This window comes from Tenrec ecaudatus, chromosome 10, assembly GCF_050624435.1.
Source record: "Tenrec ecaudatus isolate mTenEca1 chromosome 10, mTenEca1.hap1, whole genome shotgun sequence".
Classification (NCBI taxonomy): Eukaryota; Metazoa; Chordata; class Mammalia; order Afrosoricida; family Tenrecidae; genus Tenrec; species Tenrec ecaudatus.
In genome coordinates this window covers 73,388,837-73,413,421 of record NC_134539.1, presented here as the reverse complement: position 1 = coordinate 73,413,421, position 24,585 = coordinate 73,388,837, and the positions used below count along the sequence as shown (strand labels likewise).

The following is a 24,585-nucleotide window of genomic DNA, read 5'->3' as shown; positions in this document are numbered from 1 at the left end:
AGGTGGGAGAGTCGGACTTCCAGAGTGGCCTTGACCGGTTCTGTGCCCAGGCTCTCTCTGCGTAGCCCTTCTCGACTGAGCTCCGCTCCTATAAGCCAGTCAGACGCCCTCGGGGGTGTGTAGGACAGAAGTACGGCCCGGGGGACAGAGCCTGATGTCCATCGCATAAAGCCCTGTCTCTCTCGCTCTCAGCAGCTCCTCCATCCTCTCTGGAATGTCCTCTCATCCGCAGCCCGTTTCTCTGCCTGCCCCGTGTACCCACATCCACGGGCCCTTACCCCAAGACATCGCTGCTCCGTTTCATTTGCATCCCGGATGCTCTTGTTGTCTTCATCTTCGGGGTGGGGCTGTGTTTTATGTCACCCAGTAAAACGTTTGGGGCCATGTCTCATCAGCACGACATCTCAGGAGCTGAGCGCTTGTTGTCCTATGGCTTGTGTTCCGTGAGGTGGTCATGTCCCTGGGCCTGTGCCCGTGCCCCTCGGCTCACTGACCTTGCTCTCTGCCCACAGCCACCCCGGTGCTCAGCTGTGAAGCGGCGACGCAGACGGAAGGCAGACTGGCTCTGGCGGCCGTGACGTTGAGGCGAGGGGCCCGGTGCCGAGCGGTGCGAGCCAGGCCTCGGTCTCTGATAGATTACAAGTCCTACATGGACACCAAGCTGCTGGTGGCCCGCTTCCTGGAGCAGGCCTCCTGCCGCATGGCCCCAGACGTGCACGAACTGGTGGAGAACATCAAGTCCGTCCTCAAGTCCGATGAGGGGCACATGGAGGAGGCCATCACCAGCGCCAGTGTCTTGGAGCAGGTAGTTCCCGCCTGGCGCGCTGCCTGAGGCAGACCTGCTGTTCTGAAGGCCCGACAGCAGCCTGCCCCCGGTGGTGGGGTCGGGTCATGCCCCAGGGAAGCGGGGTGAGCAGGTGGGGAGTGAGGAGAAGGGATGGGGGAGAGCGTTCCTGCCAGTCCTGGGGACTTCTTGGAGCAAGAAAAGTGAGAGCGGTTATCCTGGGGTGTGCATGCAGGCCCGGAAAGAAGGGGGTCCCTGGGGAATCAGCAAAGGCTGTGGCCAACAGCAGCAGAGCCAAAGCCAAGACAAAACCATCACCGATGCTGGCTTCCTACATGGAAGGGGCCCGGGGGCACGTTGTGGGCTCCGCCCTAGCATCCCTGAGATTCTGGGCACTCTTCACGTGCCTGTGAAGTGTTGGGACAGATAGGAGAATCAGTAGCCCTTAGAAGGATGGACCCCCTTTCTCTCCCCTAAATAGCAAGTACAAACCAACCCCGCCCACCCACTCCGTGCCATCCATCCAGTCCCATCCGACTCGTGAACCCACCGGGTGAGAAGATAAAACTGGGCCTGTGCCGGGATTCCCCTGGATGTCAGGCGCCCGGTCTTTATAGCCCAGGGCCGGACCAGGCAGTCGCCACAGCTGTGGTTTTCCGTGAATGGATTTTCCTTTGGGTGGGAACTGGGGTGGGGGTTAGGGGACAGGTCAGAGCTTTAACACACATACACTTGCCACCAAGCCAACGGATGCAGATCCCTTGCTGCTGCTAGGTGCCCTTTCAGTTGGTTTCCACTCATAGCGACCTGATAAGTAACAGGGCGAAACCCTGCCCTGGTCCTGTGCCCGCCCACGCGTTCCTGGGCCCGAGCCTGGGGTGCAGCCACCATGTCAGTCCGGCTAGCTGAGGGCCTTCCTCTCTCCACTGCCCCACTGCCTTACCAGGCCCAATGCCTTTCTCCAGGGACTGATCCCTCCTGATATGTCCAAACTATGTGAGATGAAGTCTCTCCATCGTTGCCTCTAAGGAGGTTTCTGGCTGCACTGCCCGCAGGACAGATGCGTTTGGTGTCCTCAATATTCGTCACCGGCGCCACACTGCAAACGCATCGATTCTCCTCCAGTCTTCCTTATTCAGTGTCCAACGTCCACATGCACACGAGGGGACTGCAAAGACCATGGCTTTTAGTGACTCCCCCACCCCACCCCCCAACTCTCTTTCTTCCTGGGAAGTAGATGTGCAGGCACTTCATGTCTCTGAATGAACTGAGACCCTGAACACTTTGTTTGCGGTGAAGAACATTACCTGTTTGCTCATCCCAGGAACGCCGGGTGTTCCTTAACTCACCTGCACCGAGTCGGTCCCCACGGGTAGCAAGCCTAGACAGGGCCTCCCAGACTGCGGATCTCACAGGAGCAGACCCGGCCCCTTTCTCCCACGAAGGGGCTGGTGGGTTGGGACCTCCACGAACCAGGGCAAGGTTACCTGGTTCCAACCCTAGCACCACAGTTCCCACATTTTGAAGTGTACCAGAATTAACTAGGGTGCTTATTAAAAATACAGGAACCCCTCCTCCCCAGGATCAGTGTGAAGACACCGGGCTCTCACTTCTGAGGAGACCACCTTTGAATGTGCAGCCCCCAGGAGAGTCGCTGGCTTGGCCCACAGGGACACTGTAGGGAAAAGATGAAACGAACACGAATTACAAAGCCGGAAAGTGTAGTACACAATCAGTGACTCAGGCAGATTCATAGTTGAAACAATAGCAAGTTTGGGCAATTCTAGAACAATGAAGTCTGTCTGCTTTTCTCTGGCTCTCCTCGCCTTTAGAGGCGCCTGGTGGTGCAAGTAGTTAACAAAATTGCTGAAGGTTTGAGTTCACTCGGAAGCACGTCTGCAGAAAGGGCTGGCAATCGGCTCCTCCAAACTTTGCTATTCGAAACCTTCGGCAACATAGTTCTGTTCCGGCTCACACATGGAATGTATATATATATATATATAGCTATATATAAAATATTTTAATATAATATATATAAAATTTGTATTCTTAGTGTGAGGAGAGCCCTGGTGGCATAGTGGGTTTCGTGTTGGGCTGCTAACTACCGGGTCAGGAGTTCAAACCCACCAGCTGCTCTAATGGAGAAAGATGAGGCTTTCTACTTCCTTAAGGATTTTCCACCTCAGAAACCCACAGGGACAGTTCTCCTGGGTCCTGCAAGGGTGCTATGAGTCGGAATCGATTCAAGGGCAGCGAGCTTTTTGTTTGTTTATTCTTATAGTAAAGAGATTATCCATTAAAACCATCTCCCCAGTGGCACTGTTGGGTAAGCGCCGGGCTGCTCAACACAGAGTCGATGGTTCAATCCCACCAGCCTCTTCTCGGGAGAAAGATGAGGCTGTCGACAGTCTCAGAAACCCTACATGGCGTTGCTATGAATTCCGGACCAACTCAGTGGCCGTGGGCTCGGCTTTTGGTTTTCCATGTTGGGTGCTGCTATGGGTGAAGCACCGGACTGATAACCACTCCTGGAGAGGAACTGGGGCAGTCTGCTCCTGTCAAGATTACAGTCTCAGAGACTCCAGGCAGCTGCCCCACACTGTCCTCTAGTCAATCAACTCGGTGACATTGGGTCTGGGGGGCGGGTTCCCTTCTGGGAAATCACCCTTTTTCCTTTCCCCAAAGCAGTGAAACATTAGGATACATGGGCAGGTACAGGAGGCAGGCCAACGCATCTTTGTGAAGCTTCTCCACTGCCCTTTCTCTTGTCCTCCCAAAGATAATGGCCCCGCTGCAGCCCAGCGCTGCCAGGAGCCCTGCGCCGCCCGTGAAGAGACAGCCGGGCTTGCTGCATCTGCAGAGCTGTGGAGACTTGAGCACCTGCATCCCAGCAGGGAGGCCCCGAGTCCAGCGGAGGCCCCAGCAGCGAGCGGAGGCCGAGCGGCCCCACAGCCTCATCGGTGTCGTCCGAGAGACTGTCCTGTGACCCTGCAGGACCAGGTTCCCACCCACCTGCAGCGCAGGGAGGGAGAAGAGAGGGGCTCTGGAAGGCGGGAGCCGCCCTGTGTTCCTCACCATGCAACTTCACAGCCGCAAGTTGGGGGGCCCTTTGGAGCACTCATGCCAGAGGGGGTGCTCCAGAGAACATCTGTTTCCACTCGCGGGCTCACAGGGTTGCGGATAGATGGAAGGCTTTGAGGGGGACCAGCGGCTCCCCCACAGCCTGTGGCCTCTGCAGGTGTATTGCAGGTGTGTATTGCAGGTGGCAAGGAAGGGATGTCTCTGCCCCCTTCCCCGCTGTGTTGAGGCCCCCAGGCTGTGATTGGGCCCAGAAAGGGACTAATGATGCTCTGCCTCCTTCCCTGCTCCCACCAGTGACTGGCAGGAGGATCTGGGGGGGGCTGCTCTTTACTGGTCTGCTTGGCGCTCGGGGGACGCATTGGGCAACACCAAAGGGGCCAGAGCAGTCAGGCCTTGGTCCAGGTTGCCCTCAAATCACACACTCTTTAGGCAAAACAGGAAACTTCGGAAGCGGCGACTTTTACGGAAAGACATATTTAGGGGGAGAAATATCATTGATTCCATTTCTTCCTGCTTGCAGCACTAGAGCTGACTGAGGCGGAACTGAGAATAAACGTTTACTTTGCCCCCTGGGCTCGGCCGTGCATCATTTGGTTTTGTCTGCAGGGCTGGGCCGGGCTGGGCCTCCCCTGGCACTTGGAACATAGAATGTCTTGTCTCAGGAGGGAAGCAGTGGTGAGTAGGCCCCCCAAAACCAAACAGCTGGCGCAGCTCAGTCAGCTCCAATCCACAGGCACCCCCTGTGGACCAGAGCAGAGTTGCGCCCCAGCGGCTGGCTCTCCTGGAGCTCAGGTTCAGTGCTCGCTCGACCTCCCTCGCCTGCTTTCTGAGACAGCCCCAAGTCAACGCCAACCTCGAACCTTCCCCCTCCACATGCATGACCCAGGGACTCCACACCAGGGAGTCCACCTCGACTCCTGTGACAGGTGTGTGTCCAAGTAGAACTGGCTTCCAGGGGCTGGTTTTAGGGGCATGCCAGGCTTTTCTTCGGAAGTGCTTCTGAGTGGACCAGAACCAGTCTGTCATGGACAGGGTGCGTCAGGTCATCTGTCTCCGCTCCTCTCTGGGTAGTTCATCGACACCAGTGTAATCTCCAAAGCACACGCCTTGCTTCGTTTTGCAAGCGGGTGACTGAATGGCTCCGTGGGTCCCAGGAACAAGAAGTCAATGACATAAGGGCAGATTGGGGATTAGCGGTCTAAAGGAACGGTGCATTGGGGACAGCGTCTTGCAGTAAACGGCACGGGAGGGTTCAGAAAGGGGTCTCCTAGGCAGAGGTGGGGGCAGCGAGGGGAGAAGCAGGCAGCCACTCCCAGGGCTGGCTTGTGGTGAACTCTTGGCTGGTAGCGTGGGAGCATTTTCAAGGGGAGAGTGGCTGGCTTTCCTTTTAATTTCCATTTTCAGATGACTGCTGTCTGCACAGACAACGGTTTAGCTAGGAGCGAAGTGAGGACCGGCCCAGCGACACCCTGCTGAGCTCGGGAGGCCTGCTCCTGGTGGGGCTGTGACTCAGGGGCCGGCCTGGGACGTCCTCACAGCAGCTCACCACATGGGAGTGTTGTCCGCCTTCTCAGGGAGCAAGATGAGAAGGGAGCAAGGCCAGTGGTCACTGGGGGGCAGAGACCACTCCCCTCTCCCACAGCCCCTCCCTCCCTGTGGCCTCCTCACCGTCAGCTCAGGAGAGTGTCAGTGAACTCCCAGCTCCACAGCCACCTTCCAGCTTGGGAGGCAGATGCTGCCTGGGAGCTGGGGTGGGCTGAGAGGGGGTTGCAGACGCAGATCTGGGAACCGGGGGGAGCCGGGGACCAGGACCAGTGGTGCTCTTAGAGAGCTCTGCAGAAGGGCCTAGCTCCACGCCCACCCAGCCCCAGGCAACGCCATCAGCCCACCGCCTTCCCACTTCTGGCCACTGGCTGGATAGCTGCTCAGTGGGGACCGGCTCACTCCCCCAGGCAAATCCTGTCCTCTCGGGGTCTTCTGTAGCACAAGCCTGGTGCCACCCCCGGCTTCCTGCACTACCCACACGAACAGGAGCTGTGCCTGGTCCAGCGCTGCAGTTCATGGCAGCCCCACCTCTGTCCAAGTTGTGGCCAAGTATTCTGACGCCAATGGCCAGGCCTTTCTCTCAGGCACCTCAGGGTGGACGAAAACTTTTGAGTGGGCGGCTGAGCATGTTACCCATCTGTACCACTTGGGGGGCTGCGGGATGCCCCCAATAATAGCTTCCTCTTCTTCTGGTACAGCAGCTCGTGCCCAACCCAGACTGTGCTGCCCTCCATGAGGGTGCGAGACACCGGCCTGACAAGGCCCCACTCGGTGAGGCCCGCCCCATCGCCCTTGCCAGTCTTCCCTCCCCTCCCCGTGCCAGGGCATTTCTCTCCGACTTTCCCTCGCCACGGCCCACCCCCTCCCTTAGGCTCCCCTGCAGCTGGCAGGTGGTGCAGACCTTGACCTGGACCTGGAAGGCCTGGGGTGGAGAGACTCCCCCTCCCCCATCTGTTGAGAATAGCTGGAGAGGTGGTTTCAGCCAGCCCAGGACAGAGACACCCCAAGAAGAAGGAACCCCCCCAAAACCGACCCCCTGCCAATGAGGTGCTTCTCACTCATAGTCACCCAGTAGGACAGAGCAGAACTGCCCCTGGGGGTTTCCGAGGCTGTCCATCTTCAGGGCCCCATTTGTCTGTGGGGTACAGGACCAGGCAGTGTGTCCTTCTATTGGACGAGGGGTCGCTGACTCAGAACTGACTTCACCACACATCTTTCCTGGAGCAGACAGCCTCACCTGTCTCCCAGGGAACGGCTGGTGAGTTTGAACCACTAACCTTGAGCTTGGCATCCCCATTCTTAACCTGCTGCCCCACCAGGGGCCTGGGGACATCAACCTGTGGGGATTGCTTTGCTGTTCGCAGGGCAGGAAGAGGGACTGCAACCTGGGACGTTCTTAAAATATCGTTTTATCGGGGGGATCTTACTGTCCTTATAACATTCCCTACATCAGTGGTATGAAGCACATCTGCACGTGTTGCCATCACCACCTTCTAAGCATCTGCTTTCTGTTTGAGTTGGGGCTGTGTTGCACAGTCAGGACCCAAAGATGGTGAAGTCAGAAAGCTATGTTCTGTTTTGTTCTCCAGATTTCAATCTTTGTGGCTTTGACCTTTGGAGGGAATTTAGAGGTCATGCGAGTCACCTTCCTGTTAGTTTATCTGGATGGTCCCCAAATACCCAACTGTATTAGTCTGGGTCTTTTAGAGAAAAAAATCCACAGAAACTCATGTATAAGAGAGAATTTTTTATAAAGGTTAAGTGCGCATCAAGCCCACAAGTCCAACATTAGCCCATATGTCGAACACCAATCCACAAAGTCCTCCTCCATCTCACAAAACACACACTATGATGCCGACTGCAGGAGGAAAGCCAAATCAGTGAGCGTGTAAGCATCTCAGCACTGGCAGGGGTCTCCACATGGCTGCTCCAGCACCCAGGGCTGCATTGGGTAGGTCCATGCAGCTCCTCTTTGGGGCTGTCTTGCAGGAAGTGAGCCTTGTCAGCTAAAGCAGGGAACTGACTAAGCTGCACCCTGGTCCGACCATCACAAAGCAAGAGACCGGAGAACTCGAAAGGCGAGCTTCACTGAGCCATTTATCCCTCCGCCCTTCAATTAACCCCACATGTGTTTATCAGCCAGGTTGGCACAATAAGCTAACTACCTCACCAACTCACACCATAGAGTCAATGTCGGCTCCTGACAACCTGACAGGACAGGGTAGAACTGCCCCTGTGAGTTTCCAAGACTGTGACTCTTCACGGGAGTAGAAAGTCCCATCTTTCTCCCTTGGAGTGGCTGGTGGTTTTGAACTGCTGACCTTGCAGTTAGCAGCCCACCAGACTTTAACTGTTGTGTGCCTGGCGTCCATTCTGACTCATAAAAACAGAACAAAACGAAACCCCTCCAGCTCACTGCTGTCGAGTCAATTGTGACTCGCAATGACCTTGAAGAGTGAGTAGGAGCTCCCCGGGGGTTTCCGAGACTGTAACTCTTGACAGAAGTAGAAAGCCTCATCTTTCTCCCTCTGAGTGGCTGGCCGTTTCAAACTGCTGACATGGTGCTTAGCAGCTTAGCGCATAACCCATTACCCCAGCAGGGCTCCCCATTCTGACTCATAGCGACCCGAGATGACAAAGTAGACCTGCCCCACGGGATTTCTAAGGCTTTACAGATTGACCAGCTTTGGGGCAAGTGTTGGTCTGCTCAGATCACTGACCTTTTGGTTACAGCCGAGCGTGGAACCAGGATCCCCCCAGTGCTCTTGGCTTCCAAACCCACCAGCACGGACGCATGGAGAGGGCCGCCAATTTGCAGAACGCCACCACAGCCTTGAGCAGTGTGTGAAACAGGCTCTCCCTGCTGAAATACTCCATGTTCCGTCCGTGGGGCTGGCGAGCAAGGCTGCCACAGTCCTCTCTGTACCAACGCTGATAAGAAGCAGTCACCAGGAGACTGTCACAGGATGGGACGAGGACACAGGCTGCTCCTGCGGAATGCGATGGCCCTGCCTTAGCCTTTCAACGGAGCTGTGTGCCGGAGGGCAGAGAGCGGCCTGGGCGGACCTATTAAGGAGCACCTGGGTCTGAGGAGCCCAAGCGCTCCCAGAATCACAACCACCTGAGCTTGGAGGTTTGGAGGAGGGGCTGTGTGGCCTCCAAATTGCCACGGCTGCGCCTACTTACCCAAACACCGGGCACTTCCTGGGAAGCCTAACTGGCCCATCTGTTCACTGTGCCTCCAGCTGGCAGACCAGGAAACTGAGGCTTGGGGCTCCTAGCAGAGTGGCCGTAGGCCAGCACTGGTGGTCCAGCTCAGAGCTTCTCTCTCTGGGACGATGTCCAGTTTTCCCCAACTGCGTCTGCCGTGAACCAAATGCGTGAAAAACACATATATAATAAACTGATATACTAGGAGGCAAAATGATACTGAAAACAACAAAAAACCCTACAAGTCCTCCTTTTTCAACTACTATACTCAATAGGCATCGATGTCCTCTATCAAGTTAGCCCTTCCAACACTTCTTGTCTGAACGTACCCTCACCAGGGACCGGGACAGAAATCTTGGTGCAGGTCAAGGGCCACACCCTGAGTGGTCTGGTCTGGGTGTCCCCCAGGACCTGAGGCTGTGATGGAGAGGCCCTGGGGGAGAGGGGGCAGCAGGATTCTGTCCCTCTGCACACTCAGGGCTCATGCCACAGAGATCGAAGGTTGGGTGAGAAGCTCTTGAACTTGGTAAGAACTCTCGGATCCAGAAGAGCGCCCGGTGGACGAGTTGCCTTCAAGCTGAGAGTCATTTGAGAAGCAGAACAAGGGAGCACACCTCACCTCCCTCCAGGGACAAGGAGGGGGTGAGAGAAAGGGCCCCACAGGCCTCTTTGGTTCTAGGGTCTCCTGTGGGGCTGGCAAGAGATGCCAGCTTCCTCTGCGACCGAGCACTCTTGTGTTCCTTCTGCCTGTGAGTTCTGGCTGAGCTCCTGAGGGCCAGCACCGGCCTGCTCTTGGAGACGGCAGTCTCGAGTCTGACTTACGGGGTCTGAGAGGACTGGGGGTGTAGTGGGTTGATCCACAAACTCCCTGGTTCAAATCCACCAGCTGCTCCAGAGGAAGCTGAGGCTTTTTCACCCCCTCAAAGATGTCCAGTTTCAGAAACTAACCAGGACATTTCTACTCTAATGCCTAGTGTCGCTCGGCTGGATGGCTGTGAATTTGGCTTTCTTCGCTGTGCAGGGGTTCCCTGTCCTGGGCAGGGAAACAGGTCTGGGGTGAATCTCTTCAGACCTGGTGGTCCAAGCTGCTTCATCCTCTGAGGAGTCTGAGAACAACTTCACTTCTGAGAAGGGTTCAGTGGAACTTAGGAGATAATCATAAGGGGTCCAATTCTGATGTGAAACCAGAAAACAAACCCACAGCCATTGAGTCAATTCTGATTTATTTTGACCCTAAGCAGGCCACAGTAGAACTGCTCCCTGAGCTTTTGAAGGCTGTAAATGTTTACCGGAGCGGAAAGCCTCATCTTTCTCCCCTAGAGCAGCTAGCTAGTGGGTTTGGGTTGCTGACCTAGGGCCCCCTGCCATACCACTTTTATCCAGTAGGTGGTAATGTTGAGCTTTGAGACGAGCATCTTAAGCCACCATGGTAAGTTTCTAGCCCATTGGTGGCGCTGCTTAGTTGAGTGGAGTTGATTGCGCTCCGGATGAGCTCAGCCATCCTATCTTGGCTGCGTGTTCGAGTTTAAATTCCAAGAACTTGTGAAGAAGACTGTGTTTTATAGTGAGAAGCTCCTTCCATTGAGTCTTACCATTAATCCTGCCTCCACGGAGTTCTTTCTGACCATCAAGCGGACATGTCAGAAGCTGTGGCCGCAGGCAGTGTGTTTGCAAGTGGATGACTACCGCTGTCCTAGCCAGCACCCGAGGTGCCTAAGACACGGGAGACCTTGACCGCAGTTCTCCCTGGTGGCAGAGACACTTCTGTTTGTCCTCCGTGGAAATTGATCTGCCTCCAGTCAGGATTTTGTGATAAATTTCTTTTGTCTTCCACTGGCTATAATTAGTACCTGGATCATGACTCCTTTGGACACAAATATGGCCACATCTGGAAACCTGTGTGTGTGTGCGCCCGCGCGCACCCTATTTAAGACTTAATCAAAGGATCTCTACATAAGATATCACAATTTGGAGTCTCCCCCCCCCCCAACAGCTATAATCCCTTTTTTTAAAGACCTGTTTCAAAATGATTTATTATTATTAAAGTTTCCATCTCTCAGGTGACATTTTGAAATTTAAAAATGTCAGTGTTCTAGAACTTACTCTGCCCAGTGTGCTGTTGTTGGTGTGAGTGCCCGAGCCGATTCCACACAGCGAGCCGACCCCACGGGGTTTCCCGGACTGTCACCTTGACAGGAGCAGAGTGCCAGCTCTTTCTTCCGTGGAGCCACTGTGTGGGTTAGAAGAACCTCCAACCTTTCCGTTATCGTCCGGGCACCGGAAGACAGAGGGCCAGGAATGGAGGAGTTGTGCTTTCTGCCTCTGAAGCCATCCACTTTCCACTTGACCTTCCTTGTTAAGTTTCAAACACCCTCATGATTATTCATATCTAGCCTTCAGGATGGGGAATTAGACGCATGCCATTCCCAAAGATTCTCATTTAATTCTGATAACTTTAGGATATGAGATAAGGGGTGGGATTGGCCTAGAACGTTTGTCTTTGAAACATTGGGTGAAGGTTTACAGGGCAGGTCGGGTTTCCCTTCAACACTTCCTACACATGTTGTTTCCTCTCATTGATAATGTTAAACCCAGACCACCAGACTATTGAGTGCATACTGACTCTCAGCGGCCCTATGGCACAGGGTCGACCATGCCACCAGGTCTCCTACTGGTTGACTTTAGCACCCAAGGGTGGCATCCCTCTCCGCCCCACCCTGAACCCCCAGCAAATGAATATGATGACACTGTTACCCACTGCGACAGGAGGTACCCAAAGGAGACTGAGGCAAGCGGATGACTGGGAGAACTTGTCTGCAGCCCGCTGCTGATTACAGGGACATTCTTAAACGTGTTTTGATTGGACTAAACCTGTGCGTATATGAACGGGAACCCTACTAGCCCGCCTTGGTGACATCCTCGTGTGGCTGCGAAGAGAGGCAGGTGAGACACAGCGCAGTGCGAGGGGCACAGCGCTGCTACAGGAGGCATGGAAATGGGCCCCGCTTTCCCTGGGAGGCCGCTCAGAGCAGTGGCAGCTCTGAGGGGCGTGGCAGGGGGCGTGTTGGTGGGCGGGGCCAGAGCGTTAGAGTCCCTGGGCACCTGCATAGGCAGTTGGGCTTTATCCTGGGTGCACGTGGGGAGTCCCTGCAGGACCCCGCCCGAGGCTGTGTGGACACGGGCCCCCTGTGGCGATGTTAAGGCGCCTGGTGGCACAGTGGTTAAGCTCTCAACTGTTAGCAGAAGGATAGATATTTCAAACCATCCTGTAAAGATTATGGCTTTGGAAACCCCCTGGGAGGGGCAGTTCTACCCCGTCTTATTTGAACACCATGAGTCGCAATCAACTCGATGGCAATGGACTAAGGTCCCCGGATGATGTAAAGTAGTTTATGAGCCACTGCTCAACATGGCCATTTAAGCGCAGCCAGCGGCTGCGGTAGAAAGGCCTGGCGGTCTGTCTGAAGGCCCCCGATGGAGCAGCCCCCATCGACTACCATGGGGGCCCGTGGTCAGAATTGGCGCCCTGGCAGCAGATCTGAATCTCAGGGGTTAAGTTACTTCTACCAGTAGGCAGGGAGCTGGTGTAGTACTTACTCACTAGGCTGCTGCTAACCACTAGGCGGGCAGTTCGAAACCACCAGCCACTCCTTTGGAGCAAGATGAGCCTTTCTCCTCTGGTAAAAAGCACAGTCTCAGAAACCCATGGGGGCAGGTCTACTCTGTCCTAAAGGGTCTCTAGGAGTGAGAACGCACTTGGTCTTTGCTTTGTTTTCCCAGCAGGAGAGGCTCAGGGGTCCGAATGAGGGGATGAACTACAGCACAATTGAAAACAACAAAGTCTAATTTCCAGCAAGAAGATGCACTCAAAACATTTTAAAAACCACTGTTTATTTATGTGCTAGGATAACATTTTGATACGATAGCCACTATATTGATACAGATGGCCACTATAAACGTATTTTCAAAGCCACCTCAACAACCTGGGGAAGAGTTTACAATCTAACAGTTGGAACAGAATCAAGAAAATACAGAGTCAGGGAAGAACCCGGTGGCACTGTGGATTTGGTGCTGGGGCTGCTAACTGCCGAGTCAGCAGTTCAAACCTGCCCTCCGTGCTGTGGAAGAGAGTTGGGGCTGCCTGCCCTGGAAGGAGGATGGACAGTCTCAGACACCCCGATAGCGCCACAGTGAGTTACAATGGACTCGAAGGCCCTCAGTTGGTTGCACAGCAACACACATTTTGAGAGGAAATGCGCTGGAAGGCTCCAGGAGACCACGCCTGATCACCCTGTGCGTGTTTTGCTGCTTCTGTAAATGTTGGACATGTTCCCACGTGAATAGGCAAGGCTCTTCAATTGAGAAAAATCCATAGTGAGGATGAAAGACGGATTTAATATTACGTTACTGTAATTAAGAAACCCATACTGCCGAGGGAGGCCTCGGGGTGTAGGGGCTTATGCACTGGACTACTGACCACAAGGTTGACAGTTTGAGACTATCAGCTGCTCCATGGAAGAAAGATGAGGCTTTCTACTCCCATAAAGACATACGGGGCTCTGGAGTCACAGGGAGAACCCTGGGTGGGGTGGTAGCTTTGACGTGGCCCTCAAGGCGCTGGCTTTTTCTGAACAAGGTGGGAGACACTGATGGACACTGAGCAGAGGAAGGGCAGGGTCTGACGGGTTTGAATGGGTTTATACTGGCCACTACGATGGGGAGAGATGTCGTCTTCTGCCTCTATTTCTCCCAGAGGCAGTTGTCAGCAAGTTCTGCATGTGGACTTCCAAGTTTATCTTCCCTGAGCCTGAGCTCGCTCGGTGGCAGCAGCGCTAACTCACTCACTGCCATTCTGACGCATAGCGACCCGATAGGACAATGGAGGGACCGCCCCGTGTGGGTCTCTGAGACGGCAAATCGCTACAGGAACGGAAAGCCTCGTCTTTCTCCTGTGGATCAGATGGTTTCAAACCGCTGACCTGGTGGTTAGCAGCCCAACGCGGCAGTACCCCACTGCACCACCAGGGCTCCCCTTTGGGGCCACCCTCTCAAAATGGTAGCCCTCTGGGACTCCTGTCCTTTCCCAGTTTAATTTCTTTTCCCCCAGCACACATCACAACCCAACGTGACTATGTTGTTGTGACTCCTAGTGCACCCGTGGACAGCCGGTCCTGTGCCACCCTCACAGCTGTGATGTGTGAGGCCATCGATGCAGCCACCGTGTCCATCCATCGCCTTCCTCTTTTCTGCTGCCACCGCTACTTTACCCAGCATGCTATCCTTCTCCAGGGACTGACCTCTCCTGATAACATGTCGAATGCAGCTAGATATCTTCCTTCCTTAGCATGTCTGTCCTACCCGAATGCCAATTTGTGAAGGGCAGGGATTGGTCAGTTCACTGGGTTCTGTCTCCACAGTGCCCAAGACACCCTTTGTCCTAGGGTGAGCTCAAAAATCAATATTTGTCGAGTGACCAAAGGAGCCCCCGAGTAGCAAATGCTGAATACTAACTGAGTTGGAATTGGCTTGATGACAACCGGTTTGGTGTGATTGACTGAGTGACCGGAATCTCAGCAAAGAACACCCACATTCAAATGCCACTCCAAGACTACAATTCCCCACTGTTTAGTAAAAGGTGTTACATTAGATGGCTAGATGTTTTATTTTTCTGCCCTTCTGGCCAGGACCTTCCAGGGCGGTCCCACTCTCAGAGTAGCCAGTAGTGGTAGCTGAGCCCCATCTAGTTCTTTTGGTCTCAGGGCAGTAAAGGCTGTGAGTTTTGAGGTCCATCAGTCCTTGGAAGTAATGATTTCCTGAGTCTTTGGTTTTCTTTGCTCTCCTCTGCTCAGGACGAGGAGAGACCGATAGTTGCATGTCAGATGTCTGTTCGCAAGCTTTCACTGACCCCAGGCACTGCTCATGGGAGTGGGAGGCAGAACATTGCGTTTGTGGGCCATAGCCTGCCAAGGGACTCCGATGCCCCCTGAGACTGTGGTCCTAGGTACCCAGACCCAAGGATTCAGCCCTCAAGGAGTTTGGTTATGGCTACGAAGTTTCCAGAACTCGGTCCCCTCTATGTTCTTCACCGTCTTGAGATGTACTGTGTTTGCAGCTCATACAGATGGACACCTAGAACCATCCTCCCCAAACCTGGACATACACGTGGGCGTGCACCTATTCGCCTCCCCACACGGGTTCAGCGTGGATGTCTGCCTGTGCAGGTCCTAGTGGACATTGGTCATCACCATGGTTGCAGGGCTGTGGATGGCAGGATACAGGGTGGCAGGTCTGTGGAGAAATGGGATGTCCCTCTGGTGCACTTCCCAACTCCTCTGCCTTGTCATGCCCCTGCACACCATCTCTTGGTGTGTGGACATCACTTGGGGAGCCCAGGAGACAGAGGTGGGTGGGTAGGGGGATATTTCAAGCGCCGCCCCTTCCATTACAGCCAAGCCAAGGGTGCAGCGGGGGACTGTTTTATCTATTGCTAAGGAGACAGGACGGGAGCCCTAGTGGCGCAGTGGGTTAGGTTACATGTCGGGTCATTCACCTCTCAGTCACCCAAGTTCAATCCCATGGAGAGTTGCAGTCTCAGAGGCCCACAGGGGCCGATCGGGTTGCTCCGAGGCAGCATCCACCGGAGGGCAGGGAGTTTGGCTTGAGTTTGAGTAGGAGACTTGATGTTCTCCGCGGCCTGGAGCAATCCACGCAAATCCACCTAGCAGTCGCGTCGATTCCACTCACAGCGACTCCATGTGAGAACAGACTAGAATCGCCAAGACTATACATCTCTAGGGAAGCAGACTGCTGCATCAACCTCACACAGAGTCGCTGGTGGCTTTCAACTGGTGACTTACTGGTTAGCAGCCGGGACCTCCTTGGAGCAAACCCCCATAGTGAGAATAAGCCTCCCTCTCACCAGGGTTCCTTGCAGGTCAGACCCAGCTGCGATATTCCCCTAAGAGTCACCAGGTGGCGGTAGAAGACCATGCAGTGATGCAGAAATCAGCGGTGGGCTGCAGAAATCTGGGGCTCGGAGACACACCCTGTCCACCCCAAGCAGGGCCACCCCAGCATTCTCATGGGGACACACCGGTCACAGAGACCCTTCTAGAACAATTACGGCCTAGCGCTGGGTTGCTCGTGGCAAGGCTGCAGGTGAAATTTAGCCTCTCTGCTGCCGTCAAGATTCACAGCCTCGGAGGGGGGCACTGTGAGTCAGCATCGATTCGCAGGCTGCTTTGCTGACCCTCCGTGAAATGCTTCCCACCGGACAGGCGCTGTGCCACCCATGGGCACAGCCTCCCTTCCTCTTCAGAGCCACCCCCAAACCATGCCCGCCGCCCTCAGTGCCCCCCTCACAGCGACCCTGCCAGAACTTGAAGGCAGTTGCTGCCTATGGGTTTGAAAGGCTGCCCTTCTGACTAGCGGCCCCTACTGGCCCCACAGGTCGACCAGGGCTCCTCACCTCTGAGGCCATTGTCATCCTCAGGTGCCATTGAGCCGACCCCTGTCTGCTCTTGCTGGGTGCCAGCCATGGTGACACCGTGCAGCCGTGGGTCGAGCCAACTCATTGGGGCACTTCACAGGCACTGCGATGTCCCCATTTGTTCAGGCAGGGAACTGAGGCACAGGGAGGAGAGTGGGAGGTCTCCAAACGCCCCAGGGCTAATGAGGGCGCAGAGAGATGAGCCCAGACACCCTGCCCTGCCGCCACACAGCAAAGGCAGGGTCCTGGCTGAGCCCCCGAGGGCCTCGGCAGGTCCTTCCTGCCCCGTGTCCCGGGCTCCTAGCACAGCGGTTTGGCACCACGCCTGTGCAGAACTGAAGGAGAAGCCCTAAAACCAACCGCCGCGTGAAAGAATTCAATGCAAAAACGGCGCTCCACTGATGCTCACGTCCTGCAGGTGGAGCACGGTGAGCTGGCCAGGAGCCCCCTCCGAGCCCCCTGATGTCACTCCACCGACTGCATTCTCAGTTCTCACCCCGAAGGCTTCTCTTCTCACCAGTCCTGGGAGTCCCCTGGGAACCGAGCCTGTCTCCGTGCTGTAGCACACACCAACACGGCCAGTTGGCACTTGGACCGGTTTTGTTCCAGTGGGCCCCAAACAGTGTGTATTTTGCTAATAAATGTTTGTAGACCAACTCTTGACAAGAAAGCTTAGAAACTGCCCAAGCAGGTTGAACGAACTGGGCTGGAACAAGTGTGCTCGCTCGTAAAAAGGGAGAAAACTGTGTGCGTGCGCATGCGTATGAGCATGAGCACATATATGTGTATGTGCACGTGTATGCGTGCATGTACATGTGTGCATGTGAATGTACAAGAGCACAGTGTATATGTGTGCCTGTGTGCACATGTCGATGTACACGAGCACATGTGTATGTGTGCGTTCATGTGCACACGTGTGTGTATGTAGCACAGTGTATATGTGTGCCCGTGTGCACATGTCGATGTACACGAGCACACGTGTGTGTACATGAGCACGTGTATGTGCATGTGCGCACACGCATGTGTGTGTGTTTGTGTGTGCATGTACACCAAACAAAAGGCCTGAGCGACCACGGGGTGGATTCCTGTTCCTGGCAGCCATGTTTTAGAGTAGAGCTACATACATCACAGGTTTTTCCTGACCTCAACCTAAAGGTCACCAGTGTGACCGGCCCCCCCCCCCCCCCCCCGCCCCCCTCCCGCGGCAGCACCACAGAAGGGTTTCTGTGAAGAGGAAGCCACCAGCCACCCTCCTCTGTCCCTCCTGGGGCCACCATTAGTTGGGACTGATTTGAAGGCAGCATTTTGTTGTTGTTTTGTTTTTTTAACTTTTGAAGGTAGAACATCAGCTGTCTTCCTAAGAGACTGCAGGTGGATTTGAACCTTTAACCTTTCAGTTAGTGGTCAAGCACTTGACCATTTTCCCCACCTGTAGATTCTACAAACATACATTTATTATCAACGTACCTGATACACAGAATGTGAAGCACACGATCGACAAACAGATAAAACAGCTAATGACTCCAGTGGGGCTTGGTAGTTCTGGAAAACTCCACCATCAGTTTCAGATGCCCTGGTGGTGCTGCCTGAAAAGCATAGACCTGCTAACTGCAAGGTCAGCAGTTCAAACCCACCAGTCGCTCCTTGGGAGAAAGATGAGGCTGTTCTGCTCTCATGACAGTTTACAACCTTGAAAGCCCTGGAGGGTTGCTATGAGTCCTAATCGACTTGGTGGCAGTGAGTTTGAGTTGTGGGACACCCTGTGGGTCCTTGTGAGTCAGAGTCAACTCAGTGACTGTGGCAGGGTCCTCATCTCCTGTCAACTTGAGTGAAGGGGCGGAGTCTAGCCTGTCAATCAGGTCATAGCCAATGATGCGTCTGTTTGGGTATGGTCTCCTCTTGAGGAGTCTGGGAACTCCTGTCTTCCTCCCTGGAGGCTGGACACACACTCTCTCAGCTACACATTCCTGTTGACAAGTCACAGGGAGCCATGCTGATGGCAGCCAGAGCCCTGGAAATGCTTCCACTGCCACTGGATCCACAAGACTTCCCACCCGCTGGCCTGTGATCTTCCTGCATTCGGCATCATTGCATGTGTTGCAAGAGTCTGAAGAGGAATTCGTAGACTGCTATTAGACATATGGGCTAATAGTGGACTTATGGACTTGATCTGGACTGGGCTGGAATGTTTTCTTAAGATACAATGACGCTTGGATATAAAACTCTCTTACATGTATAAGAGAGTCTCTGGATTTGTTTCTCTCATCAACTCAGACTCACACAGTGACATTGGGTTAGACTGGTGTTTACATCATGACAAGCGGCTCTGGGTCTATCTCACCATGTTGTTGGTTTCTGTGCCTCTCCATCAAATGCTGAGAGGAGTCCTCGTGGTGTAGTGGGTTACTCTGCATGGGGAACCGCCATGTTTGGGCAGTTCACACCCACTAGCTGCTCTTCTGGACAAAGACAAGGCTTTCTGCTCTGGGAAAGAGTGAGCGTCTCAGAAACTCACAGTGGCAGTTCTACCCTGTCCTATAGGGTCAATATGAATCAGAATCAGCTGACTCAGTGGGAGTGAGTTTGATGGTCTATTGACATAGAACGTTACCTACAATCATGTCACCTGGCAAAGTCCTACCACACCTTCCAAACCCCACGGAGTCCTTACTTCCTCAGCAGGCTGGGATTGAGCTGCGAGGCTCTACGCCAGGAGCTGGCCTGAGGACTGCCCAGCCTCCATATGAGCCCAACAGTGGGGATTATTCAAGGGACCATTAGCTCAGGAGGAGGCCGGGAGAGGTGCTTAGCTGATTGCTCACGGAGCGGCTTTGGACACATCCTACTCCGCTTGGGAACTTTGTGGGGAAATTCCTCTGGCTGTCAATTCCATTTTCCCGTAGACTTGTGGAAGCCCCTTCGTAGTTTACTCTGCGGAGAACTAGGGGCCTGGGACGGGTGACTGTCATTCCTCATGCACCCAGTGGTGGCCAGGGGATCTGGGTGTCGCTCTGGATTTGAAGGAGCCCTGCTGGTGTAATGGTTCAAACCCACCGGCAGGGGAAACCTGCAGGGCCCATAGGGCTGCCAGGAGTCCCGATCCACCGGCCGGAATGCAACAATGACCTTATTCCATCAGAGGGCGCCAAACCCCAGCTCCTGCATCTCCCCGAGTTAAAAAAGTGCAGACCAGGTGAGGACGCCTTGGGTATCAGGGGTGTGTGTGAGAGACACCAGCACGAACCACCACCACAGCCGTCACCCCAATGCCGTCTCCAACCGCGGCTGCCTCCGGGTCTCAGCCTGGCCAACCTGACCGCCCAGCTCTCTGCTGGCACTTTGTACACGATCTGCCTTGGTCAGGGCTTTCGGACTTGTTGCCCTTCTTAGAACACTTGTCCCCTAGACATCTGCAGCAGCCCCCCCCTCCCAACCCCAACCCCACTCCCTCCCCCTCTGCTTTCTCTCAAAAAAATCAAACTCACCTCCATGGCATCGCTTCCCACCCCCAGCCACCCGGGGGACAGGGACAAACTGCCCGTGTGGGTTTCCACGACTGCACGGGACTCTTTAGAGGAGCGGGGCTTCATCGCTCTCCTGAGAAATGGCTGGCGGTTTCGCCATGCTGGCCTTGAGGCTAACAGCCCAACGAGGGACCCCCTATGCCACCAAAGCCCTGTGGGCCCCAGTGTTGGGAGCTGCTGCCAAGTAGGTGCCAGCCCACAGTGACCTTCTGCACAGCAGAGGAGCCACCACCGGCCCTGGGCCACCCTCACCATCGTTCCCATGTGTGAGCCCGTTGTTGCTCCACGGTGTCAACCCACCTCCTCGAGGGCCTTCCTCTGTCGCTGGCCCTGCTTTCCCCAACAGGACGCCTTCTCCAGGATGGGTCTCTCCCGACAACGCGTCGAAGTGTGCTCTCTCGACCGCTGCAGGCATTGATTAGCGTTGACTTGGGGCCCAAGCAAGACAGAGTGCTTGAGAGCATCTACCTTGTCTCCATGTTTCCTGATGTGTCCTATTGGTGTGAGGTTTTGGTCTTGTTAACATTGAGGCCTTTTCTGACCACCCTATAAAACAGGCAGATCCTTCCAACAGGGGGTGGCCCCTTCCCACGGGGCGGGGGAGCAGAGCCCTCCCACTCCCATAGCCTTGCTGAGAGGTGCCAGTTCCAGGGCTGGGCTCTATGTAGGCCCACTCCTCCCACCATCCTGGTGACATCAGAGGGCTGAGGGGTCACAGGGTTAGGAAAAGAAGCCAATTACTCCCCTCCCCCTCCACTGTCCCACGGAGAGAGGAAAAGAGCTAGATCCCATAGCCCGCGCCAGAGGAGGAAGACGCCAGGAGACTCACTGAGGCAACATGGGTGTCTGAGTCCTGGGGACACTGTTGGGTAGCAGGGTTCCATCCTGCAAGCTGCTCCTCAGGAGAGCCAAGAGGCTGCTGAAAGCGTTACAGCCTTGGAAACCTGCAGAGGGTTGCTTGGGGGATTGGCACCTAGATGGCAGTTTGGTCTTCTGAGCCTCCACTTGCCTCTCTCTCCTCACACTAACCTGGAGACAGGTGACCGACCGACCCTCTTAGCTACAGGTGGCTGAGGGGCTGGCCTGGGACTGCTGGTGGAGAGAGGCGGCCATGAGATGGCCGAGCACACAGAGGGCCTGAGGGAAGTGGATGCGCCTTGGCCTCTCGGACTGCTGGGATGGTGGGCTGCAGGCTTGCTGGGGCCACCGCTTGGGTTGACGAGGTGTTCGCTGTAGGAGACCTGCAGCTCGGTTGGAAGATGGGGCTGACTGACACCTCATGAGAGCCTCATTGTCCCCATCGAGTCAATGAGCTAGACCAGCAGAGTGACCCCGGCAAGGAGAGGCCCGGCGCAAATCCATCTCCCCTACACCACCTCCCCTCACAGGGATGTGCAGGCAGGTCAACCCCCAGGGCCCTTCAGGTGGGAGCTGCAAGAGGGGGTCTGGGGGAAGATTTAATAGAACAGGAGACTCTAGTTTGCAAAGGAATGAGAAGCTGGTTTGAAAACACTGTGAAGAACCAAACCCAAACCCAACCCAACCCAACCCAACCCAACCCAACCCAACCCAATCAAACTCACTGTCAGGGGGATGATGCTGACTCCTAGGGAGCCTATGGGACAGAGGAGAACTGCCCTTGTGAGTTTCTGAGACAGTAATGCTTGATGGGAGTAGAAAGGCCCCCTTGCCTTCCTTGGAGCAGTTGCTGGCTTTGAACTGCTGACCCTGCAGTTAGCAGCCCAACGTGTATCCACTATGCCCCACAAACCCATCAAACCAGGTATATGATGGGAACGGGGAATCCTAACACTGCCGGCCAGGCAGCCATGCCAGTGCCCCAGCTCAACGTGGGCGGGACTGCGTCAATCCACGCACAGTGTACCTGGGACAGTGCCCGGGCACGTCGAAGTTCCTAACCTAGCTGTGGCCTCTCAAGTAACCAGGTACATGTGTTTGGGTCCCACTTCATTCCCTGGCAGACACTTCGGGCTGTGAAATCTTACGTTTCCTGTAAGCGGCCAGGCCACCCTCCTCCCCACTGTCCCCGATCCACAGAACAAGGTACAGCCCTCACCTCCCAGGGCTGGGGCAGTCCCAGCTCACAGACCGCAGGGGGCTATGCCAGGGCTCGCAGGGAGACAGGGCGATGGTACCCACTGTCTAAGAGCTTTCTGCCAGACACTCCAGGCTGGTCGGGGATCCTTGTCTCCTGAGCACGGCCTACCAGCTGGGAGTCCATGCCCAACTAACTTCAAAAAGGGGCATCGCAAAAAGTGCTGAGAGAAGCTTCTAGAACATTTTACAGAATCTTCAGGGGGGTGTCCTGGAGCCCTGCTTTCCCTCTGCACACTTGGGTGTATCCACTTGGTCGTCCTTCACTAGGGCCCCCTCCCCTCAGGGGAGATGACCACCTGGAGTTTCCCTCCCCCACCGAGGGGAGGTGTTGCTGCCAACACCACTGAGTCGGCCCTGCACGCGGCTTCCTTGGGCTGCTGTGATCTATAAGGGTTTCCAAGAGCACGTTTTGGGAAGTAGATGCCCAGGACTTTCTTCCTAGTCTGTCTGCTCTGGAAGCGGGCCCATCACCCGCTTCACAGCCCTGCAGCCCATGAGCCTCCCATGACCCGGGTGGCGGCAGGCCATGAGGTGCAGTGGCCGGAGTCAAAATGGGCTCTCCAGCATGGGTGTGTGTGTGTGAGTGAGAATTCTACCAGCGGCCTCCGGGTCATTGGAGAAGCAAAATGAGGTGTCCAAAAGGCTGCTTGCACGTGGCTAGCCAGGCCAGGGGGCATGGCCTGTGCAGACGAACACGGCCCTTCATGTCTTAAGACCAACTCCCTTTTAACAGAAGAAGCTTCAGGGGAGAATGGATGGTGTAGGTTGGCCCATCAGGAGAACAAAGAAAGCCACCCCCCTTCAGGAGTAGGGGGGTCCCTGCCACAGTGAGACACACAGCATGGTGATGGGGGGGCGAAGTTCTTGTTTATTGTTGCTTCAACTCTTACAGACATTAGCGTTCCGTTACATAAAGGGGAGCTAGCACACGAAATACATCACAACCCCCAAACCAGACAGCCCTGGCCACGCGACACAGGGGAGGGAGGGCCGGCCCGGGGGCCAGCCTGCTGAGGAGCTACATTCGGTGGGAGTGGGGTGCCCACGTTCCAGGCTCACGGGGATAGAGATCTTATTTATATATTTATTTGTATTTATAGATAAAGATTGTGGAGTTCTGTGTACAAAGAACGATATCGTTACAAATACAATACTATACGTCTCCCGACGCTTTACTGGGAGCTCGACTCCACCCTCTCTACGGAACCCCAGTGCAGTCCGGACTCGGGCGCTGTGCTGCGCAGGGCCTTCTGCCCCCTCGGTCCTCGCCCGCCGCCCGCCTGGGGAGGCAGGGAGGACAGTGGAATGGTCGCGTGCTCCAATCAACCCGCACCGGGGAGGGAGGAAAGGTGACACAGAAAGGAGGACGAGGCGACCCTGCGTGTAACAGCTACACCACTGGATCGAGGGGCCCCGGGTTTCCAACAGGGTGTGGACAGTGAGTTTGGGGCTGCTGTGGGGCCGTGGGGCATGTGGGGGTGGGTGGGCGGGAGGTAGTGGGTTACTCCAGGGCTCTTGGAAGGCCAGTGTTGAGCATCAGGCTACAAGCCACTGGGGGTGCAGGGACGCAGTCACTCAAGGGAAGCTGAGGAAGGGTGGCCACGGGTGCTCCAGGTGCTGGCCACGTGGGATCCCATCCTGCGACAACCCCAAGGTCGGCTGTGGCTGCCGGGAACTGCTCACATCTCAGGAGGCAGAGTCAGGGCCCGGAGCAGGAGGGGGACGCAGGAGACAGCCCCCAAAAGGACCGTCACCAGCCTGTCCTGGGGCGTGACTTTTGGCCCAGGCAGCGGTGGGGCAGGCTGCCGGTACTCACATACATACGTTTAAATGTTGGGGCGCCACAAAGAAAGTGCAACCCCACTTCTTGTGGGACTGCCCAAACCGGCATAACTAAGATTCAGGTGAGGAGCGCTGGTGGCTTTGACCTTTGAACCAACAGTGGCTTCCTGGGGTGAAAGATGGGACAGTGGGCTTCTGTAGAGATGCCAGGACCTAGGAGCCTCTCTACTCTGTCCTGAAGGGTTGCTATGAGCGGGAATTGACCCACGGCAAGGGGCTTTACTCCTAAACTGGAGTCCCTTGTAGATGGTGAAGAGCTGGGCTCTGAACTGAACGGTTGGGGCTGAGCCCCCTCCTGGGGGAACCTCGGGAGAAAGAAGGGGGTAGGCTGCTTCCTAAAGGTGACAGCCATGAGAATCCCATGGATTCTTTGAGGCTCATGGGGTCCCCGACACTGGGCACTCCCAACAGGCTAACTCCCACCCCTCACCCACCTCCCAGGGGCAGGGAGCAGGCAGTCCAGCTGGCGGAGCCTGTTTCAAACCCAGCGCCATTCACAATTTGATGAGGAACAAGTATTGTCAACACAGAAGTATGGGCAAGGGGGCTCAAAAGGGACTGTGGGGGGATAAAGAATCTTATGCTAAAAGACACCAATAGCCTTCCAGGGGTGCTGTCCCAATGGCCTTTCTCAGCACCTCTCCAATGTCCCGACTTTCAAGCAAGAGGAATTTTGCTCCCTCCTCTGGGTGTAGGGTTGGAGCTGCCTTACTGGGCAACTGCACAGGGCAGTGCGGGCCGGGCTCTCTTCCCTGGCCCATAGGGTACTCTGCTGTTCCAAGCACCCCACCTGCTGCTCTCAAACACAGGGACCCAGGCAGGCGTGTTCCCTGGGAGCGGACAGGCGTCCGGCTCCTAGCACAATGTCTGCAGCGGAAACCTGAGCATATGACTCTCAGCAGCTCACAGTGAACACCAGGTACTTGCTAGCTTGGTTCTTTCAGGACTGGCCAATGGAGAAGCGGGGGCCACACATGGTTCTGCCCCAGCCC

The 24,585-nt window shown here is 55.4% G+C and overlaps 1 protein-coding gene across 1 annotated transcript in view; it reads left to right on the top strand.

Moving 5' to 3' along the window:
- The window catches only part of ENTREP1 (endosomal transmembrane epsin interactor 1), a 101,908-nt gene extending 97,554 nt beyond the window's left edge, over window positions 1–4,354 (top strand). The window contains exons 10-11 of the mRNA XM_075559076.1: window positions 513–805; window positions 3,564–4,354. Coding sequence (XP_075415191.1) covers window positions 513–805; window positions 3,564–3,770 — 500 coding nt within the window. The 3' untranslated portion in view covers window positions 3,771–4,354. The remainder of the gene's footprint in view (window positions 1–512; window positions 806–3,563) is intronic.
- The last annotated feature ends 20,231 nt before the right edge of the window (window positions 4,355–24,585 follow it).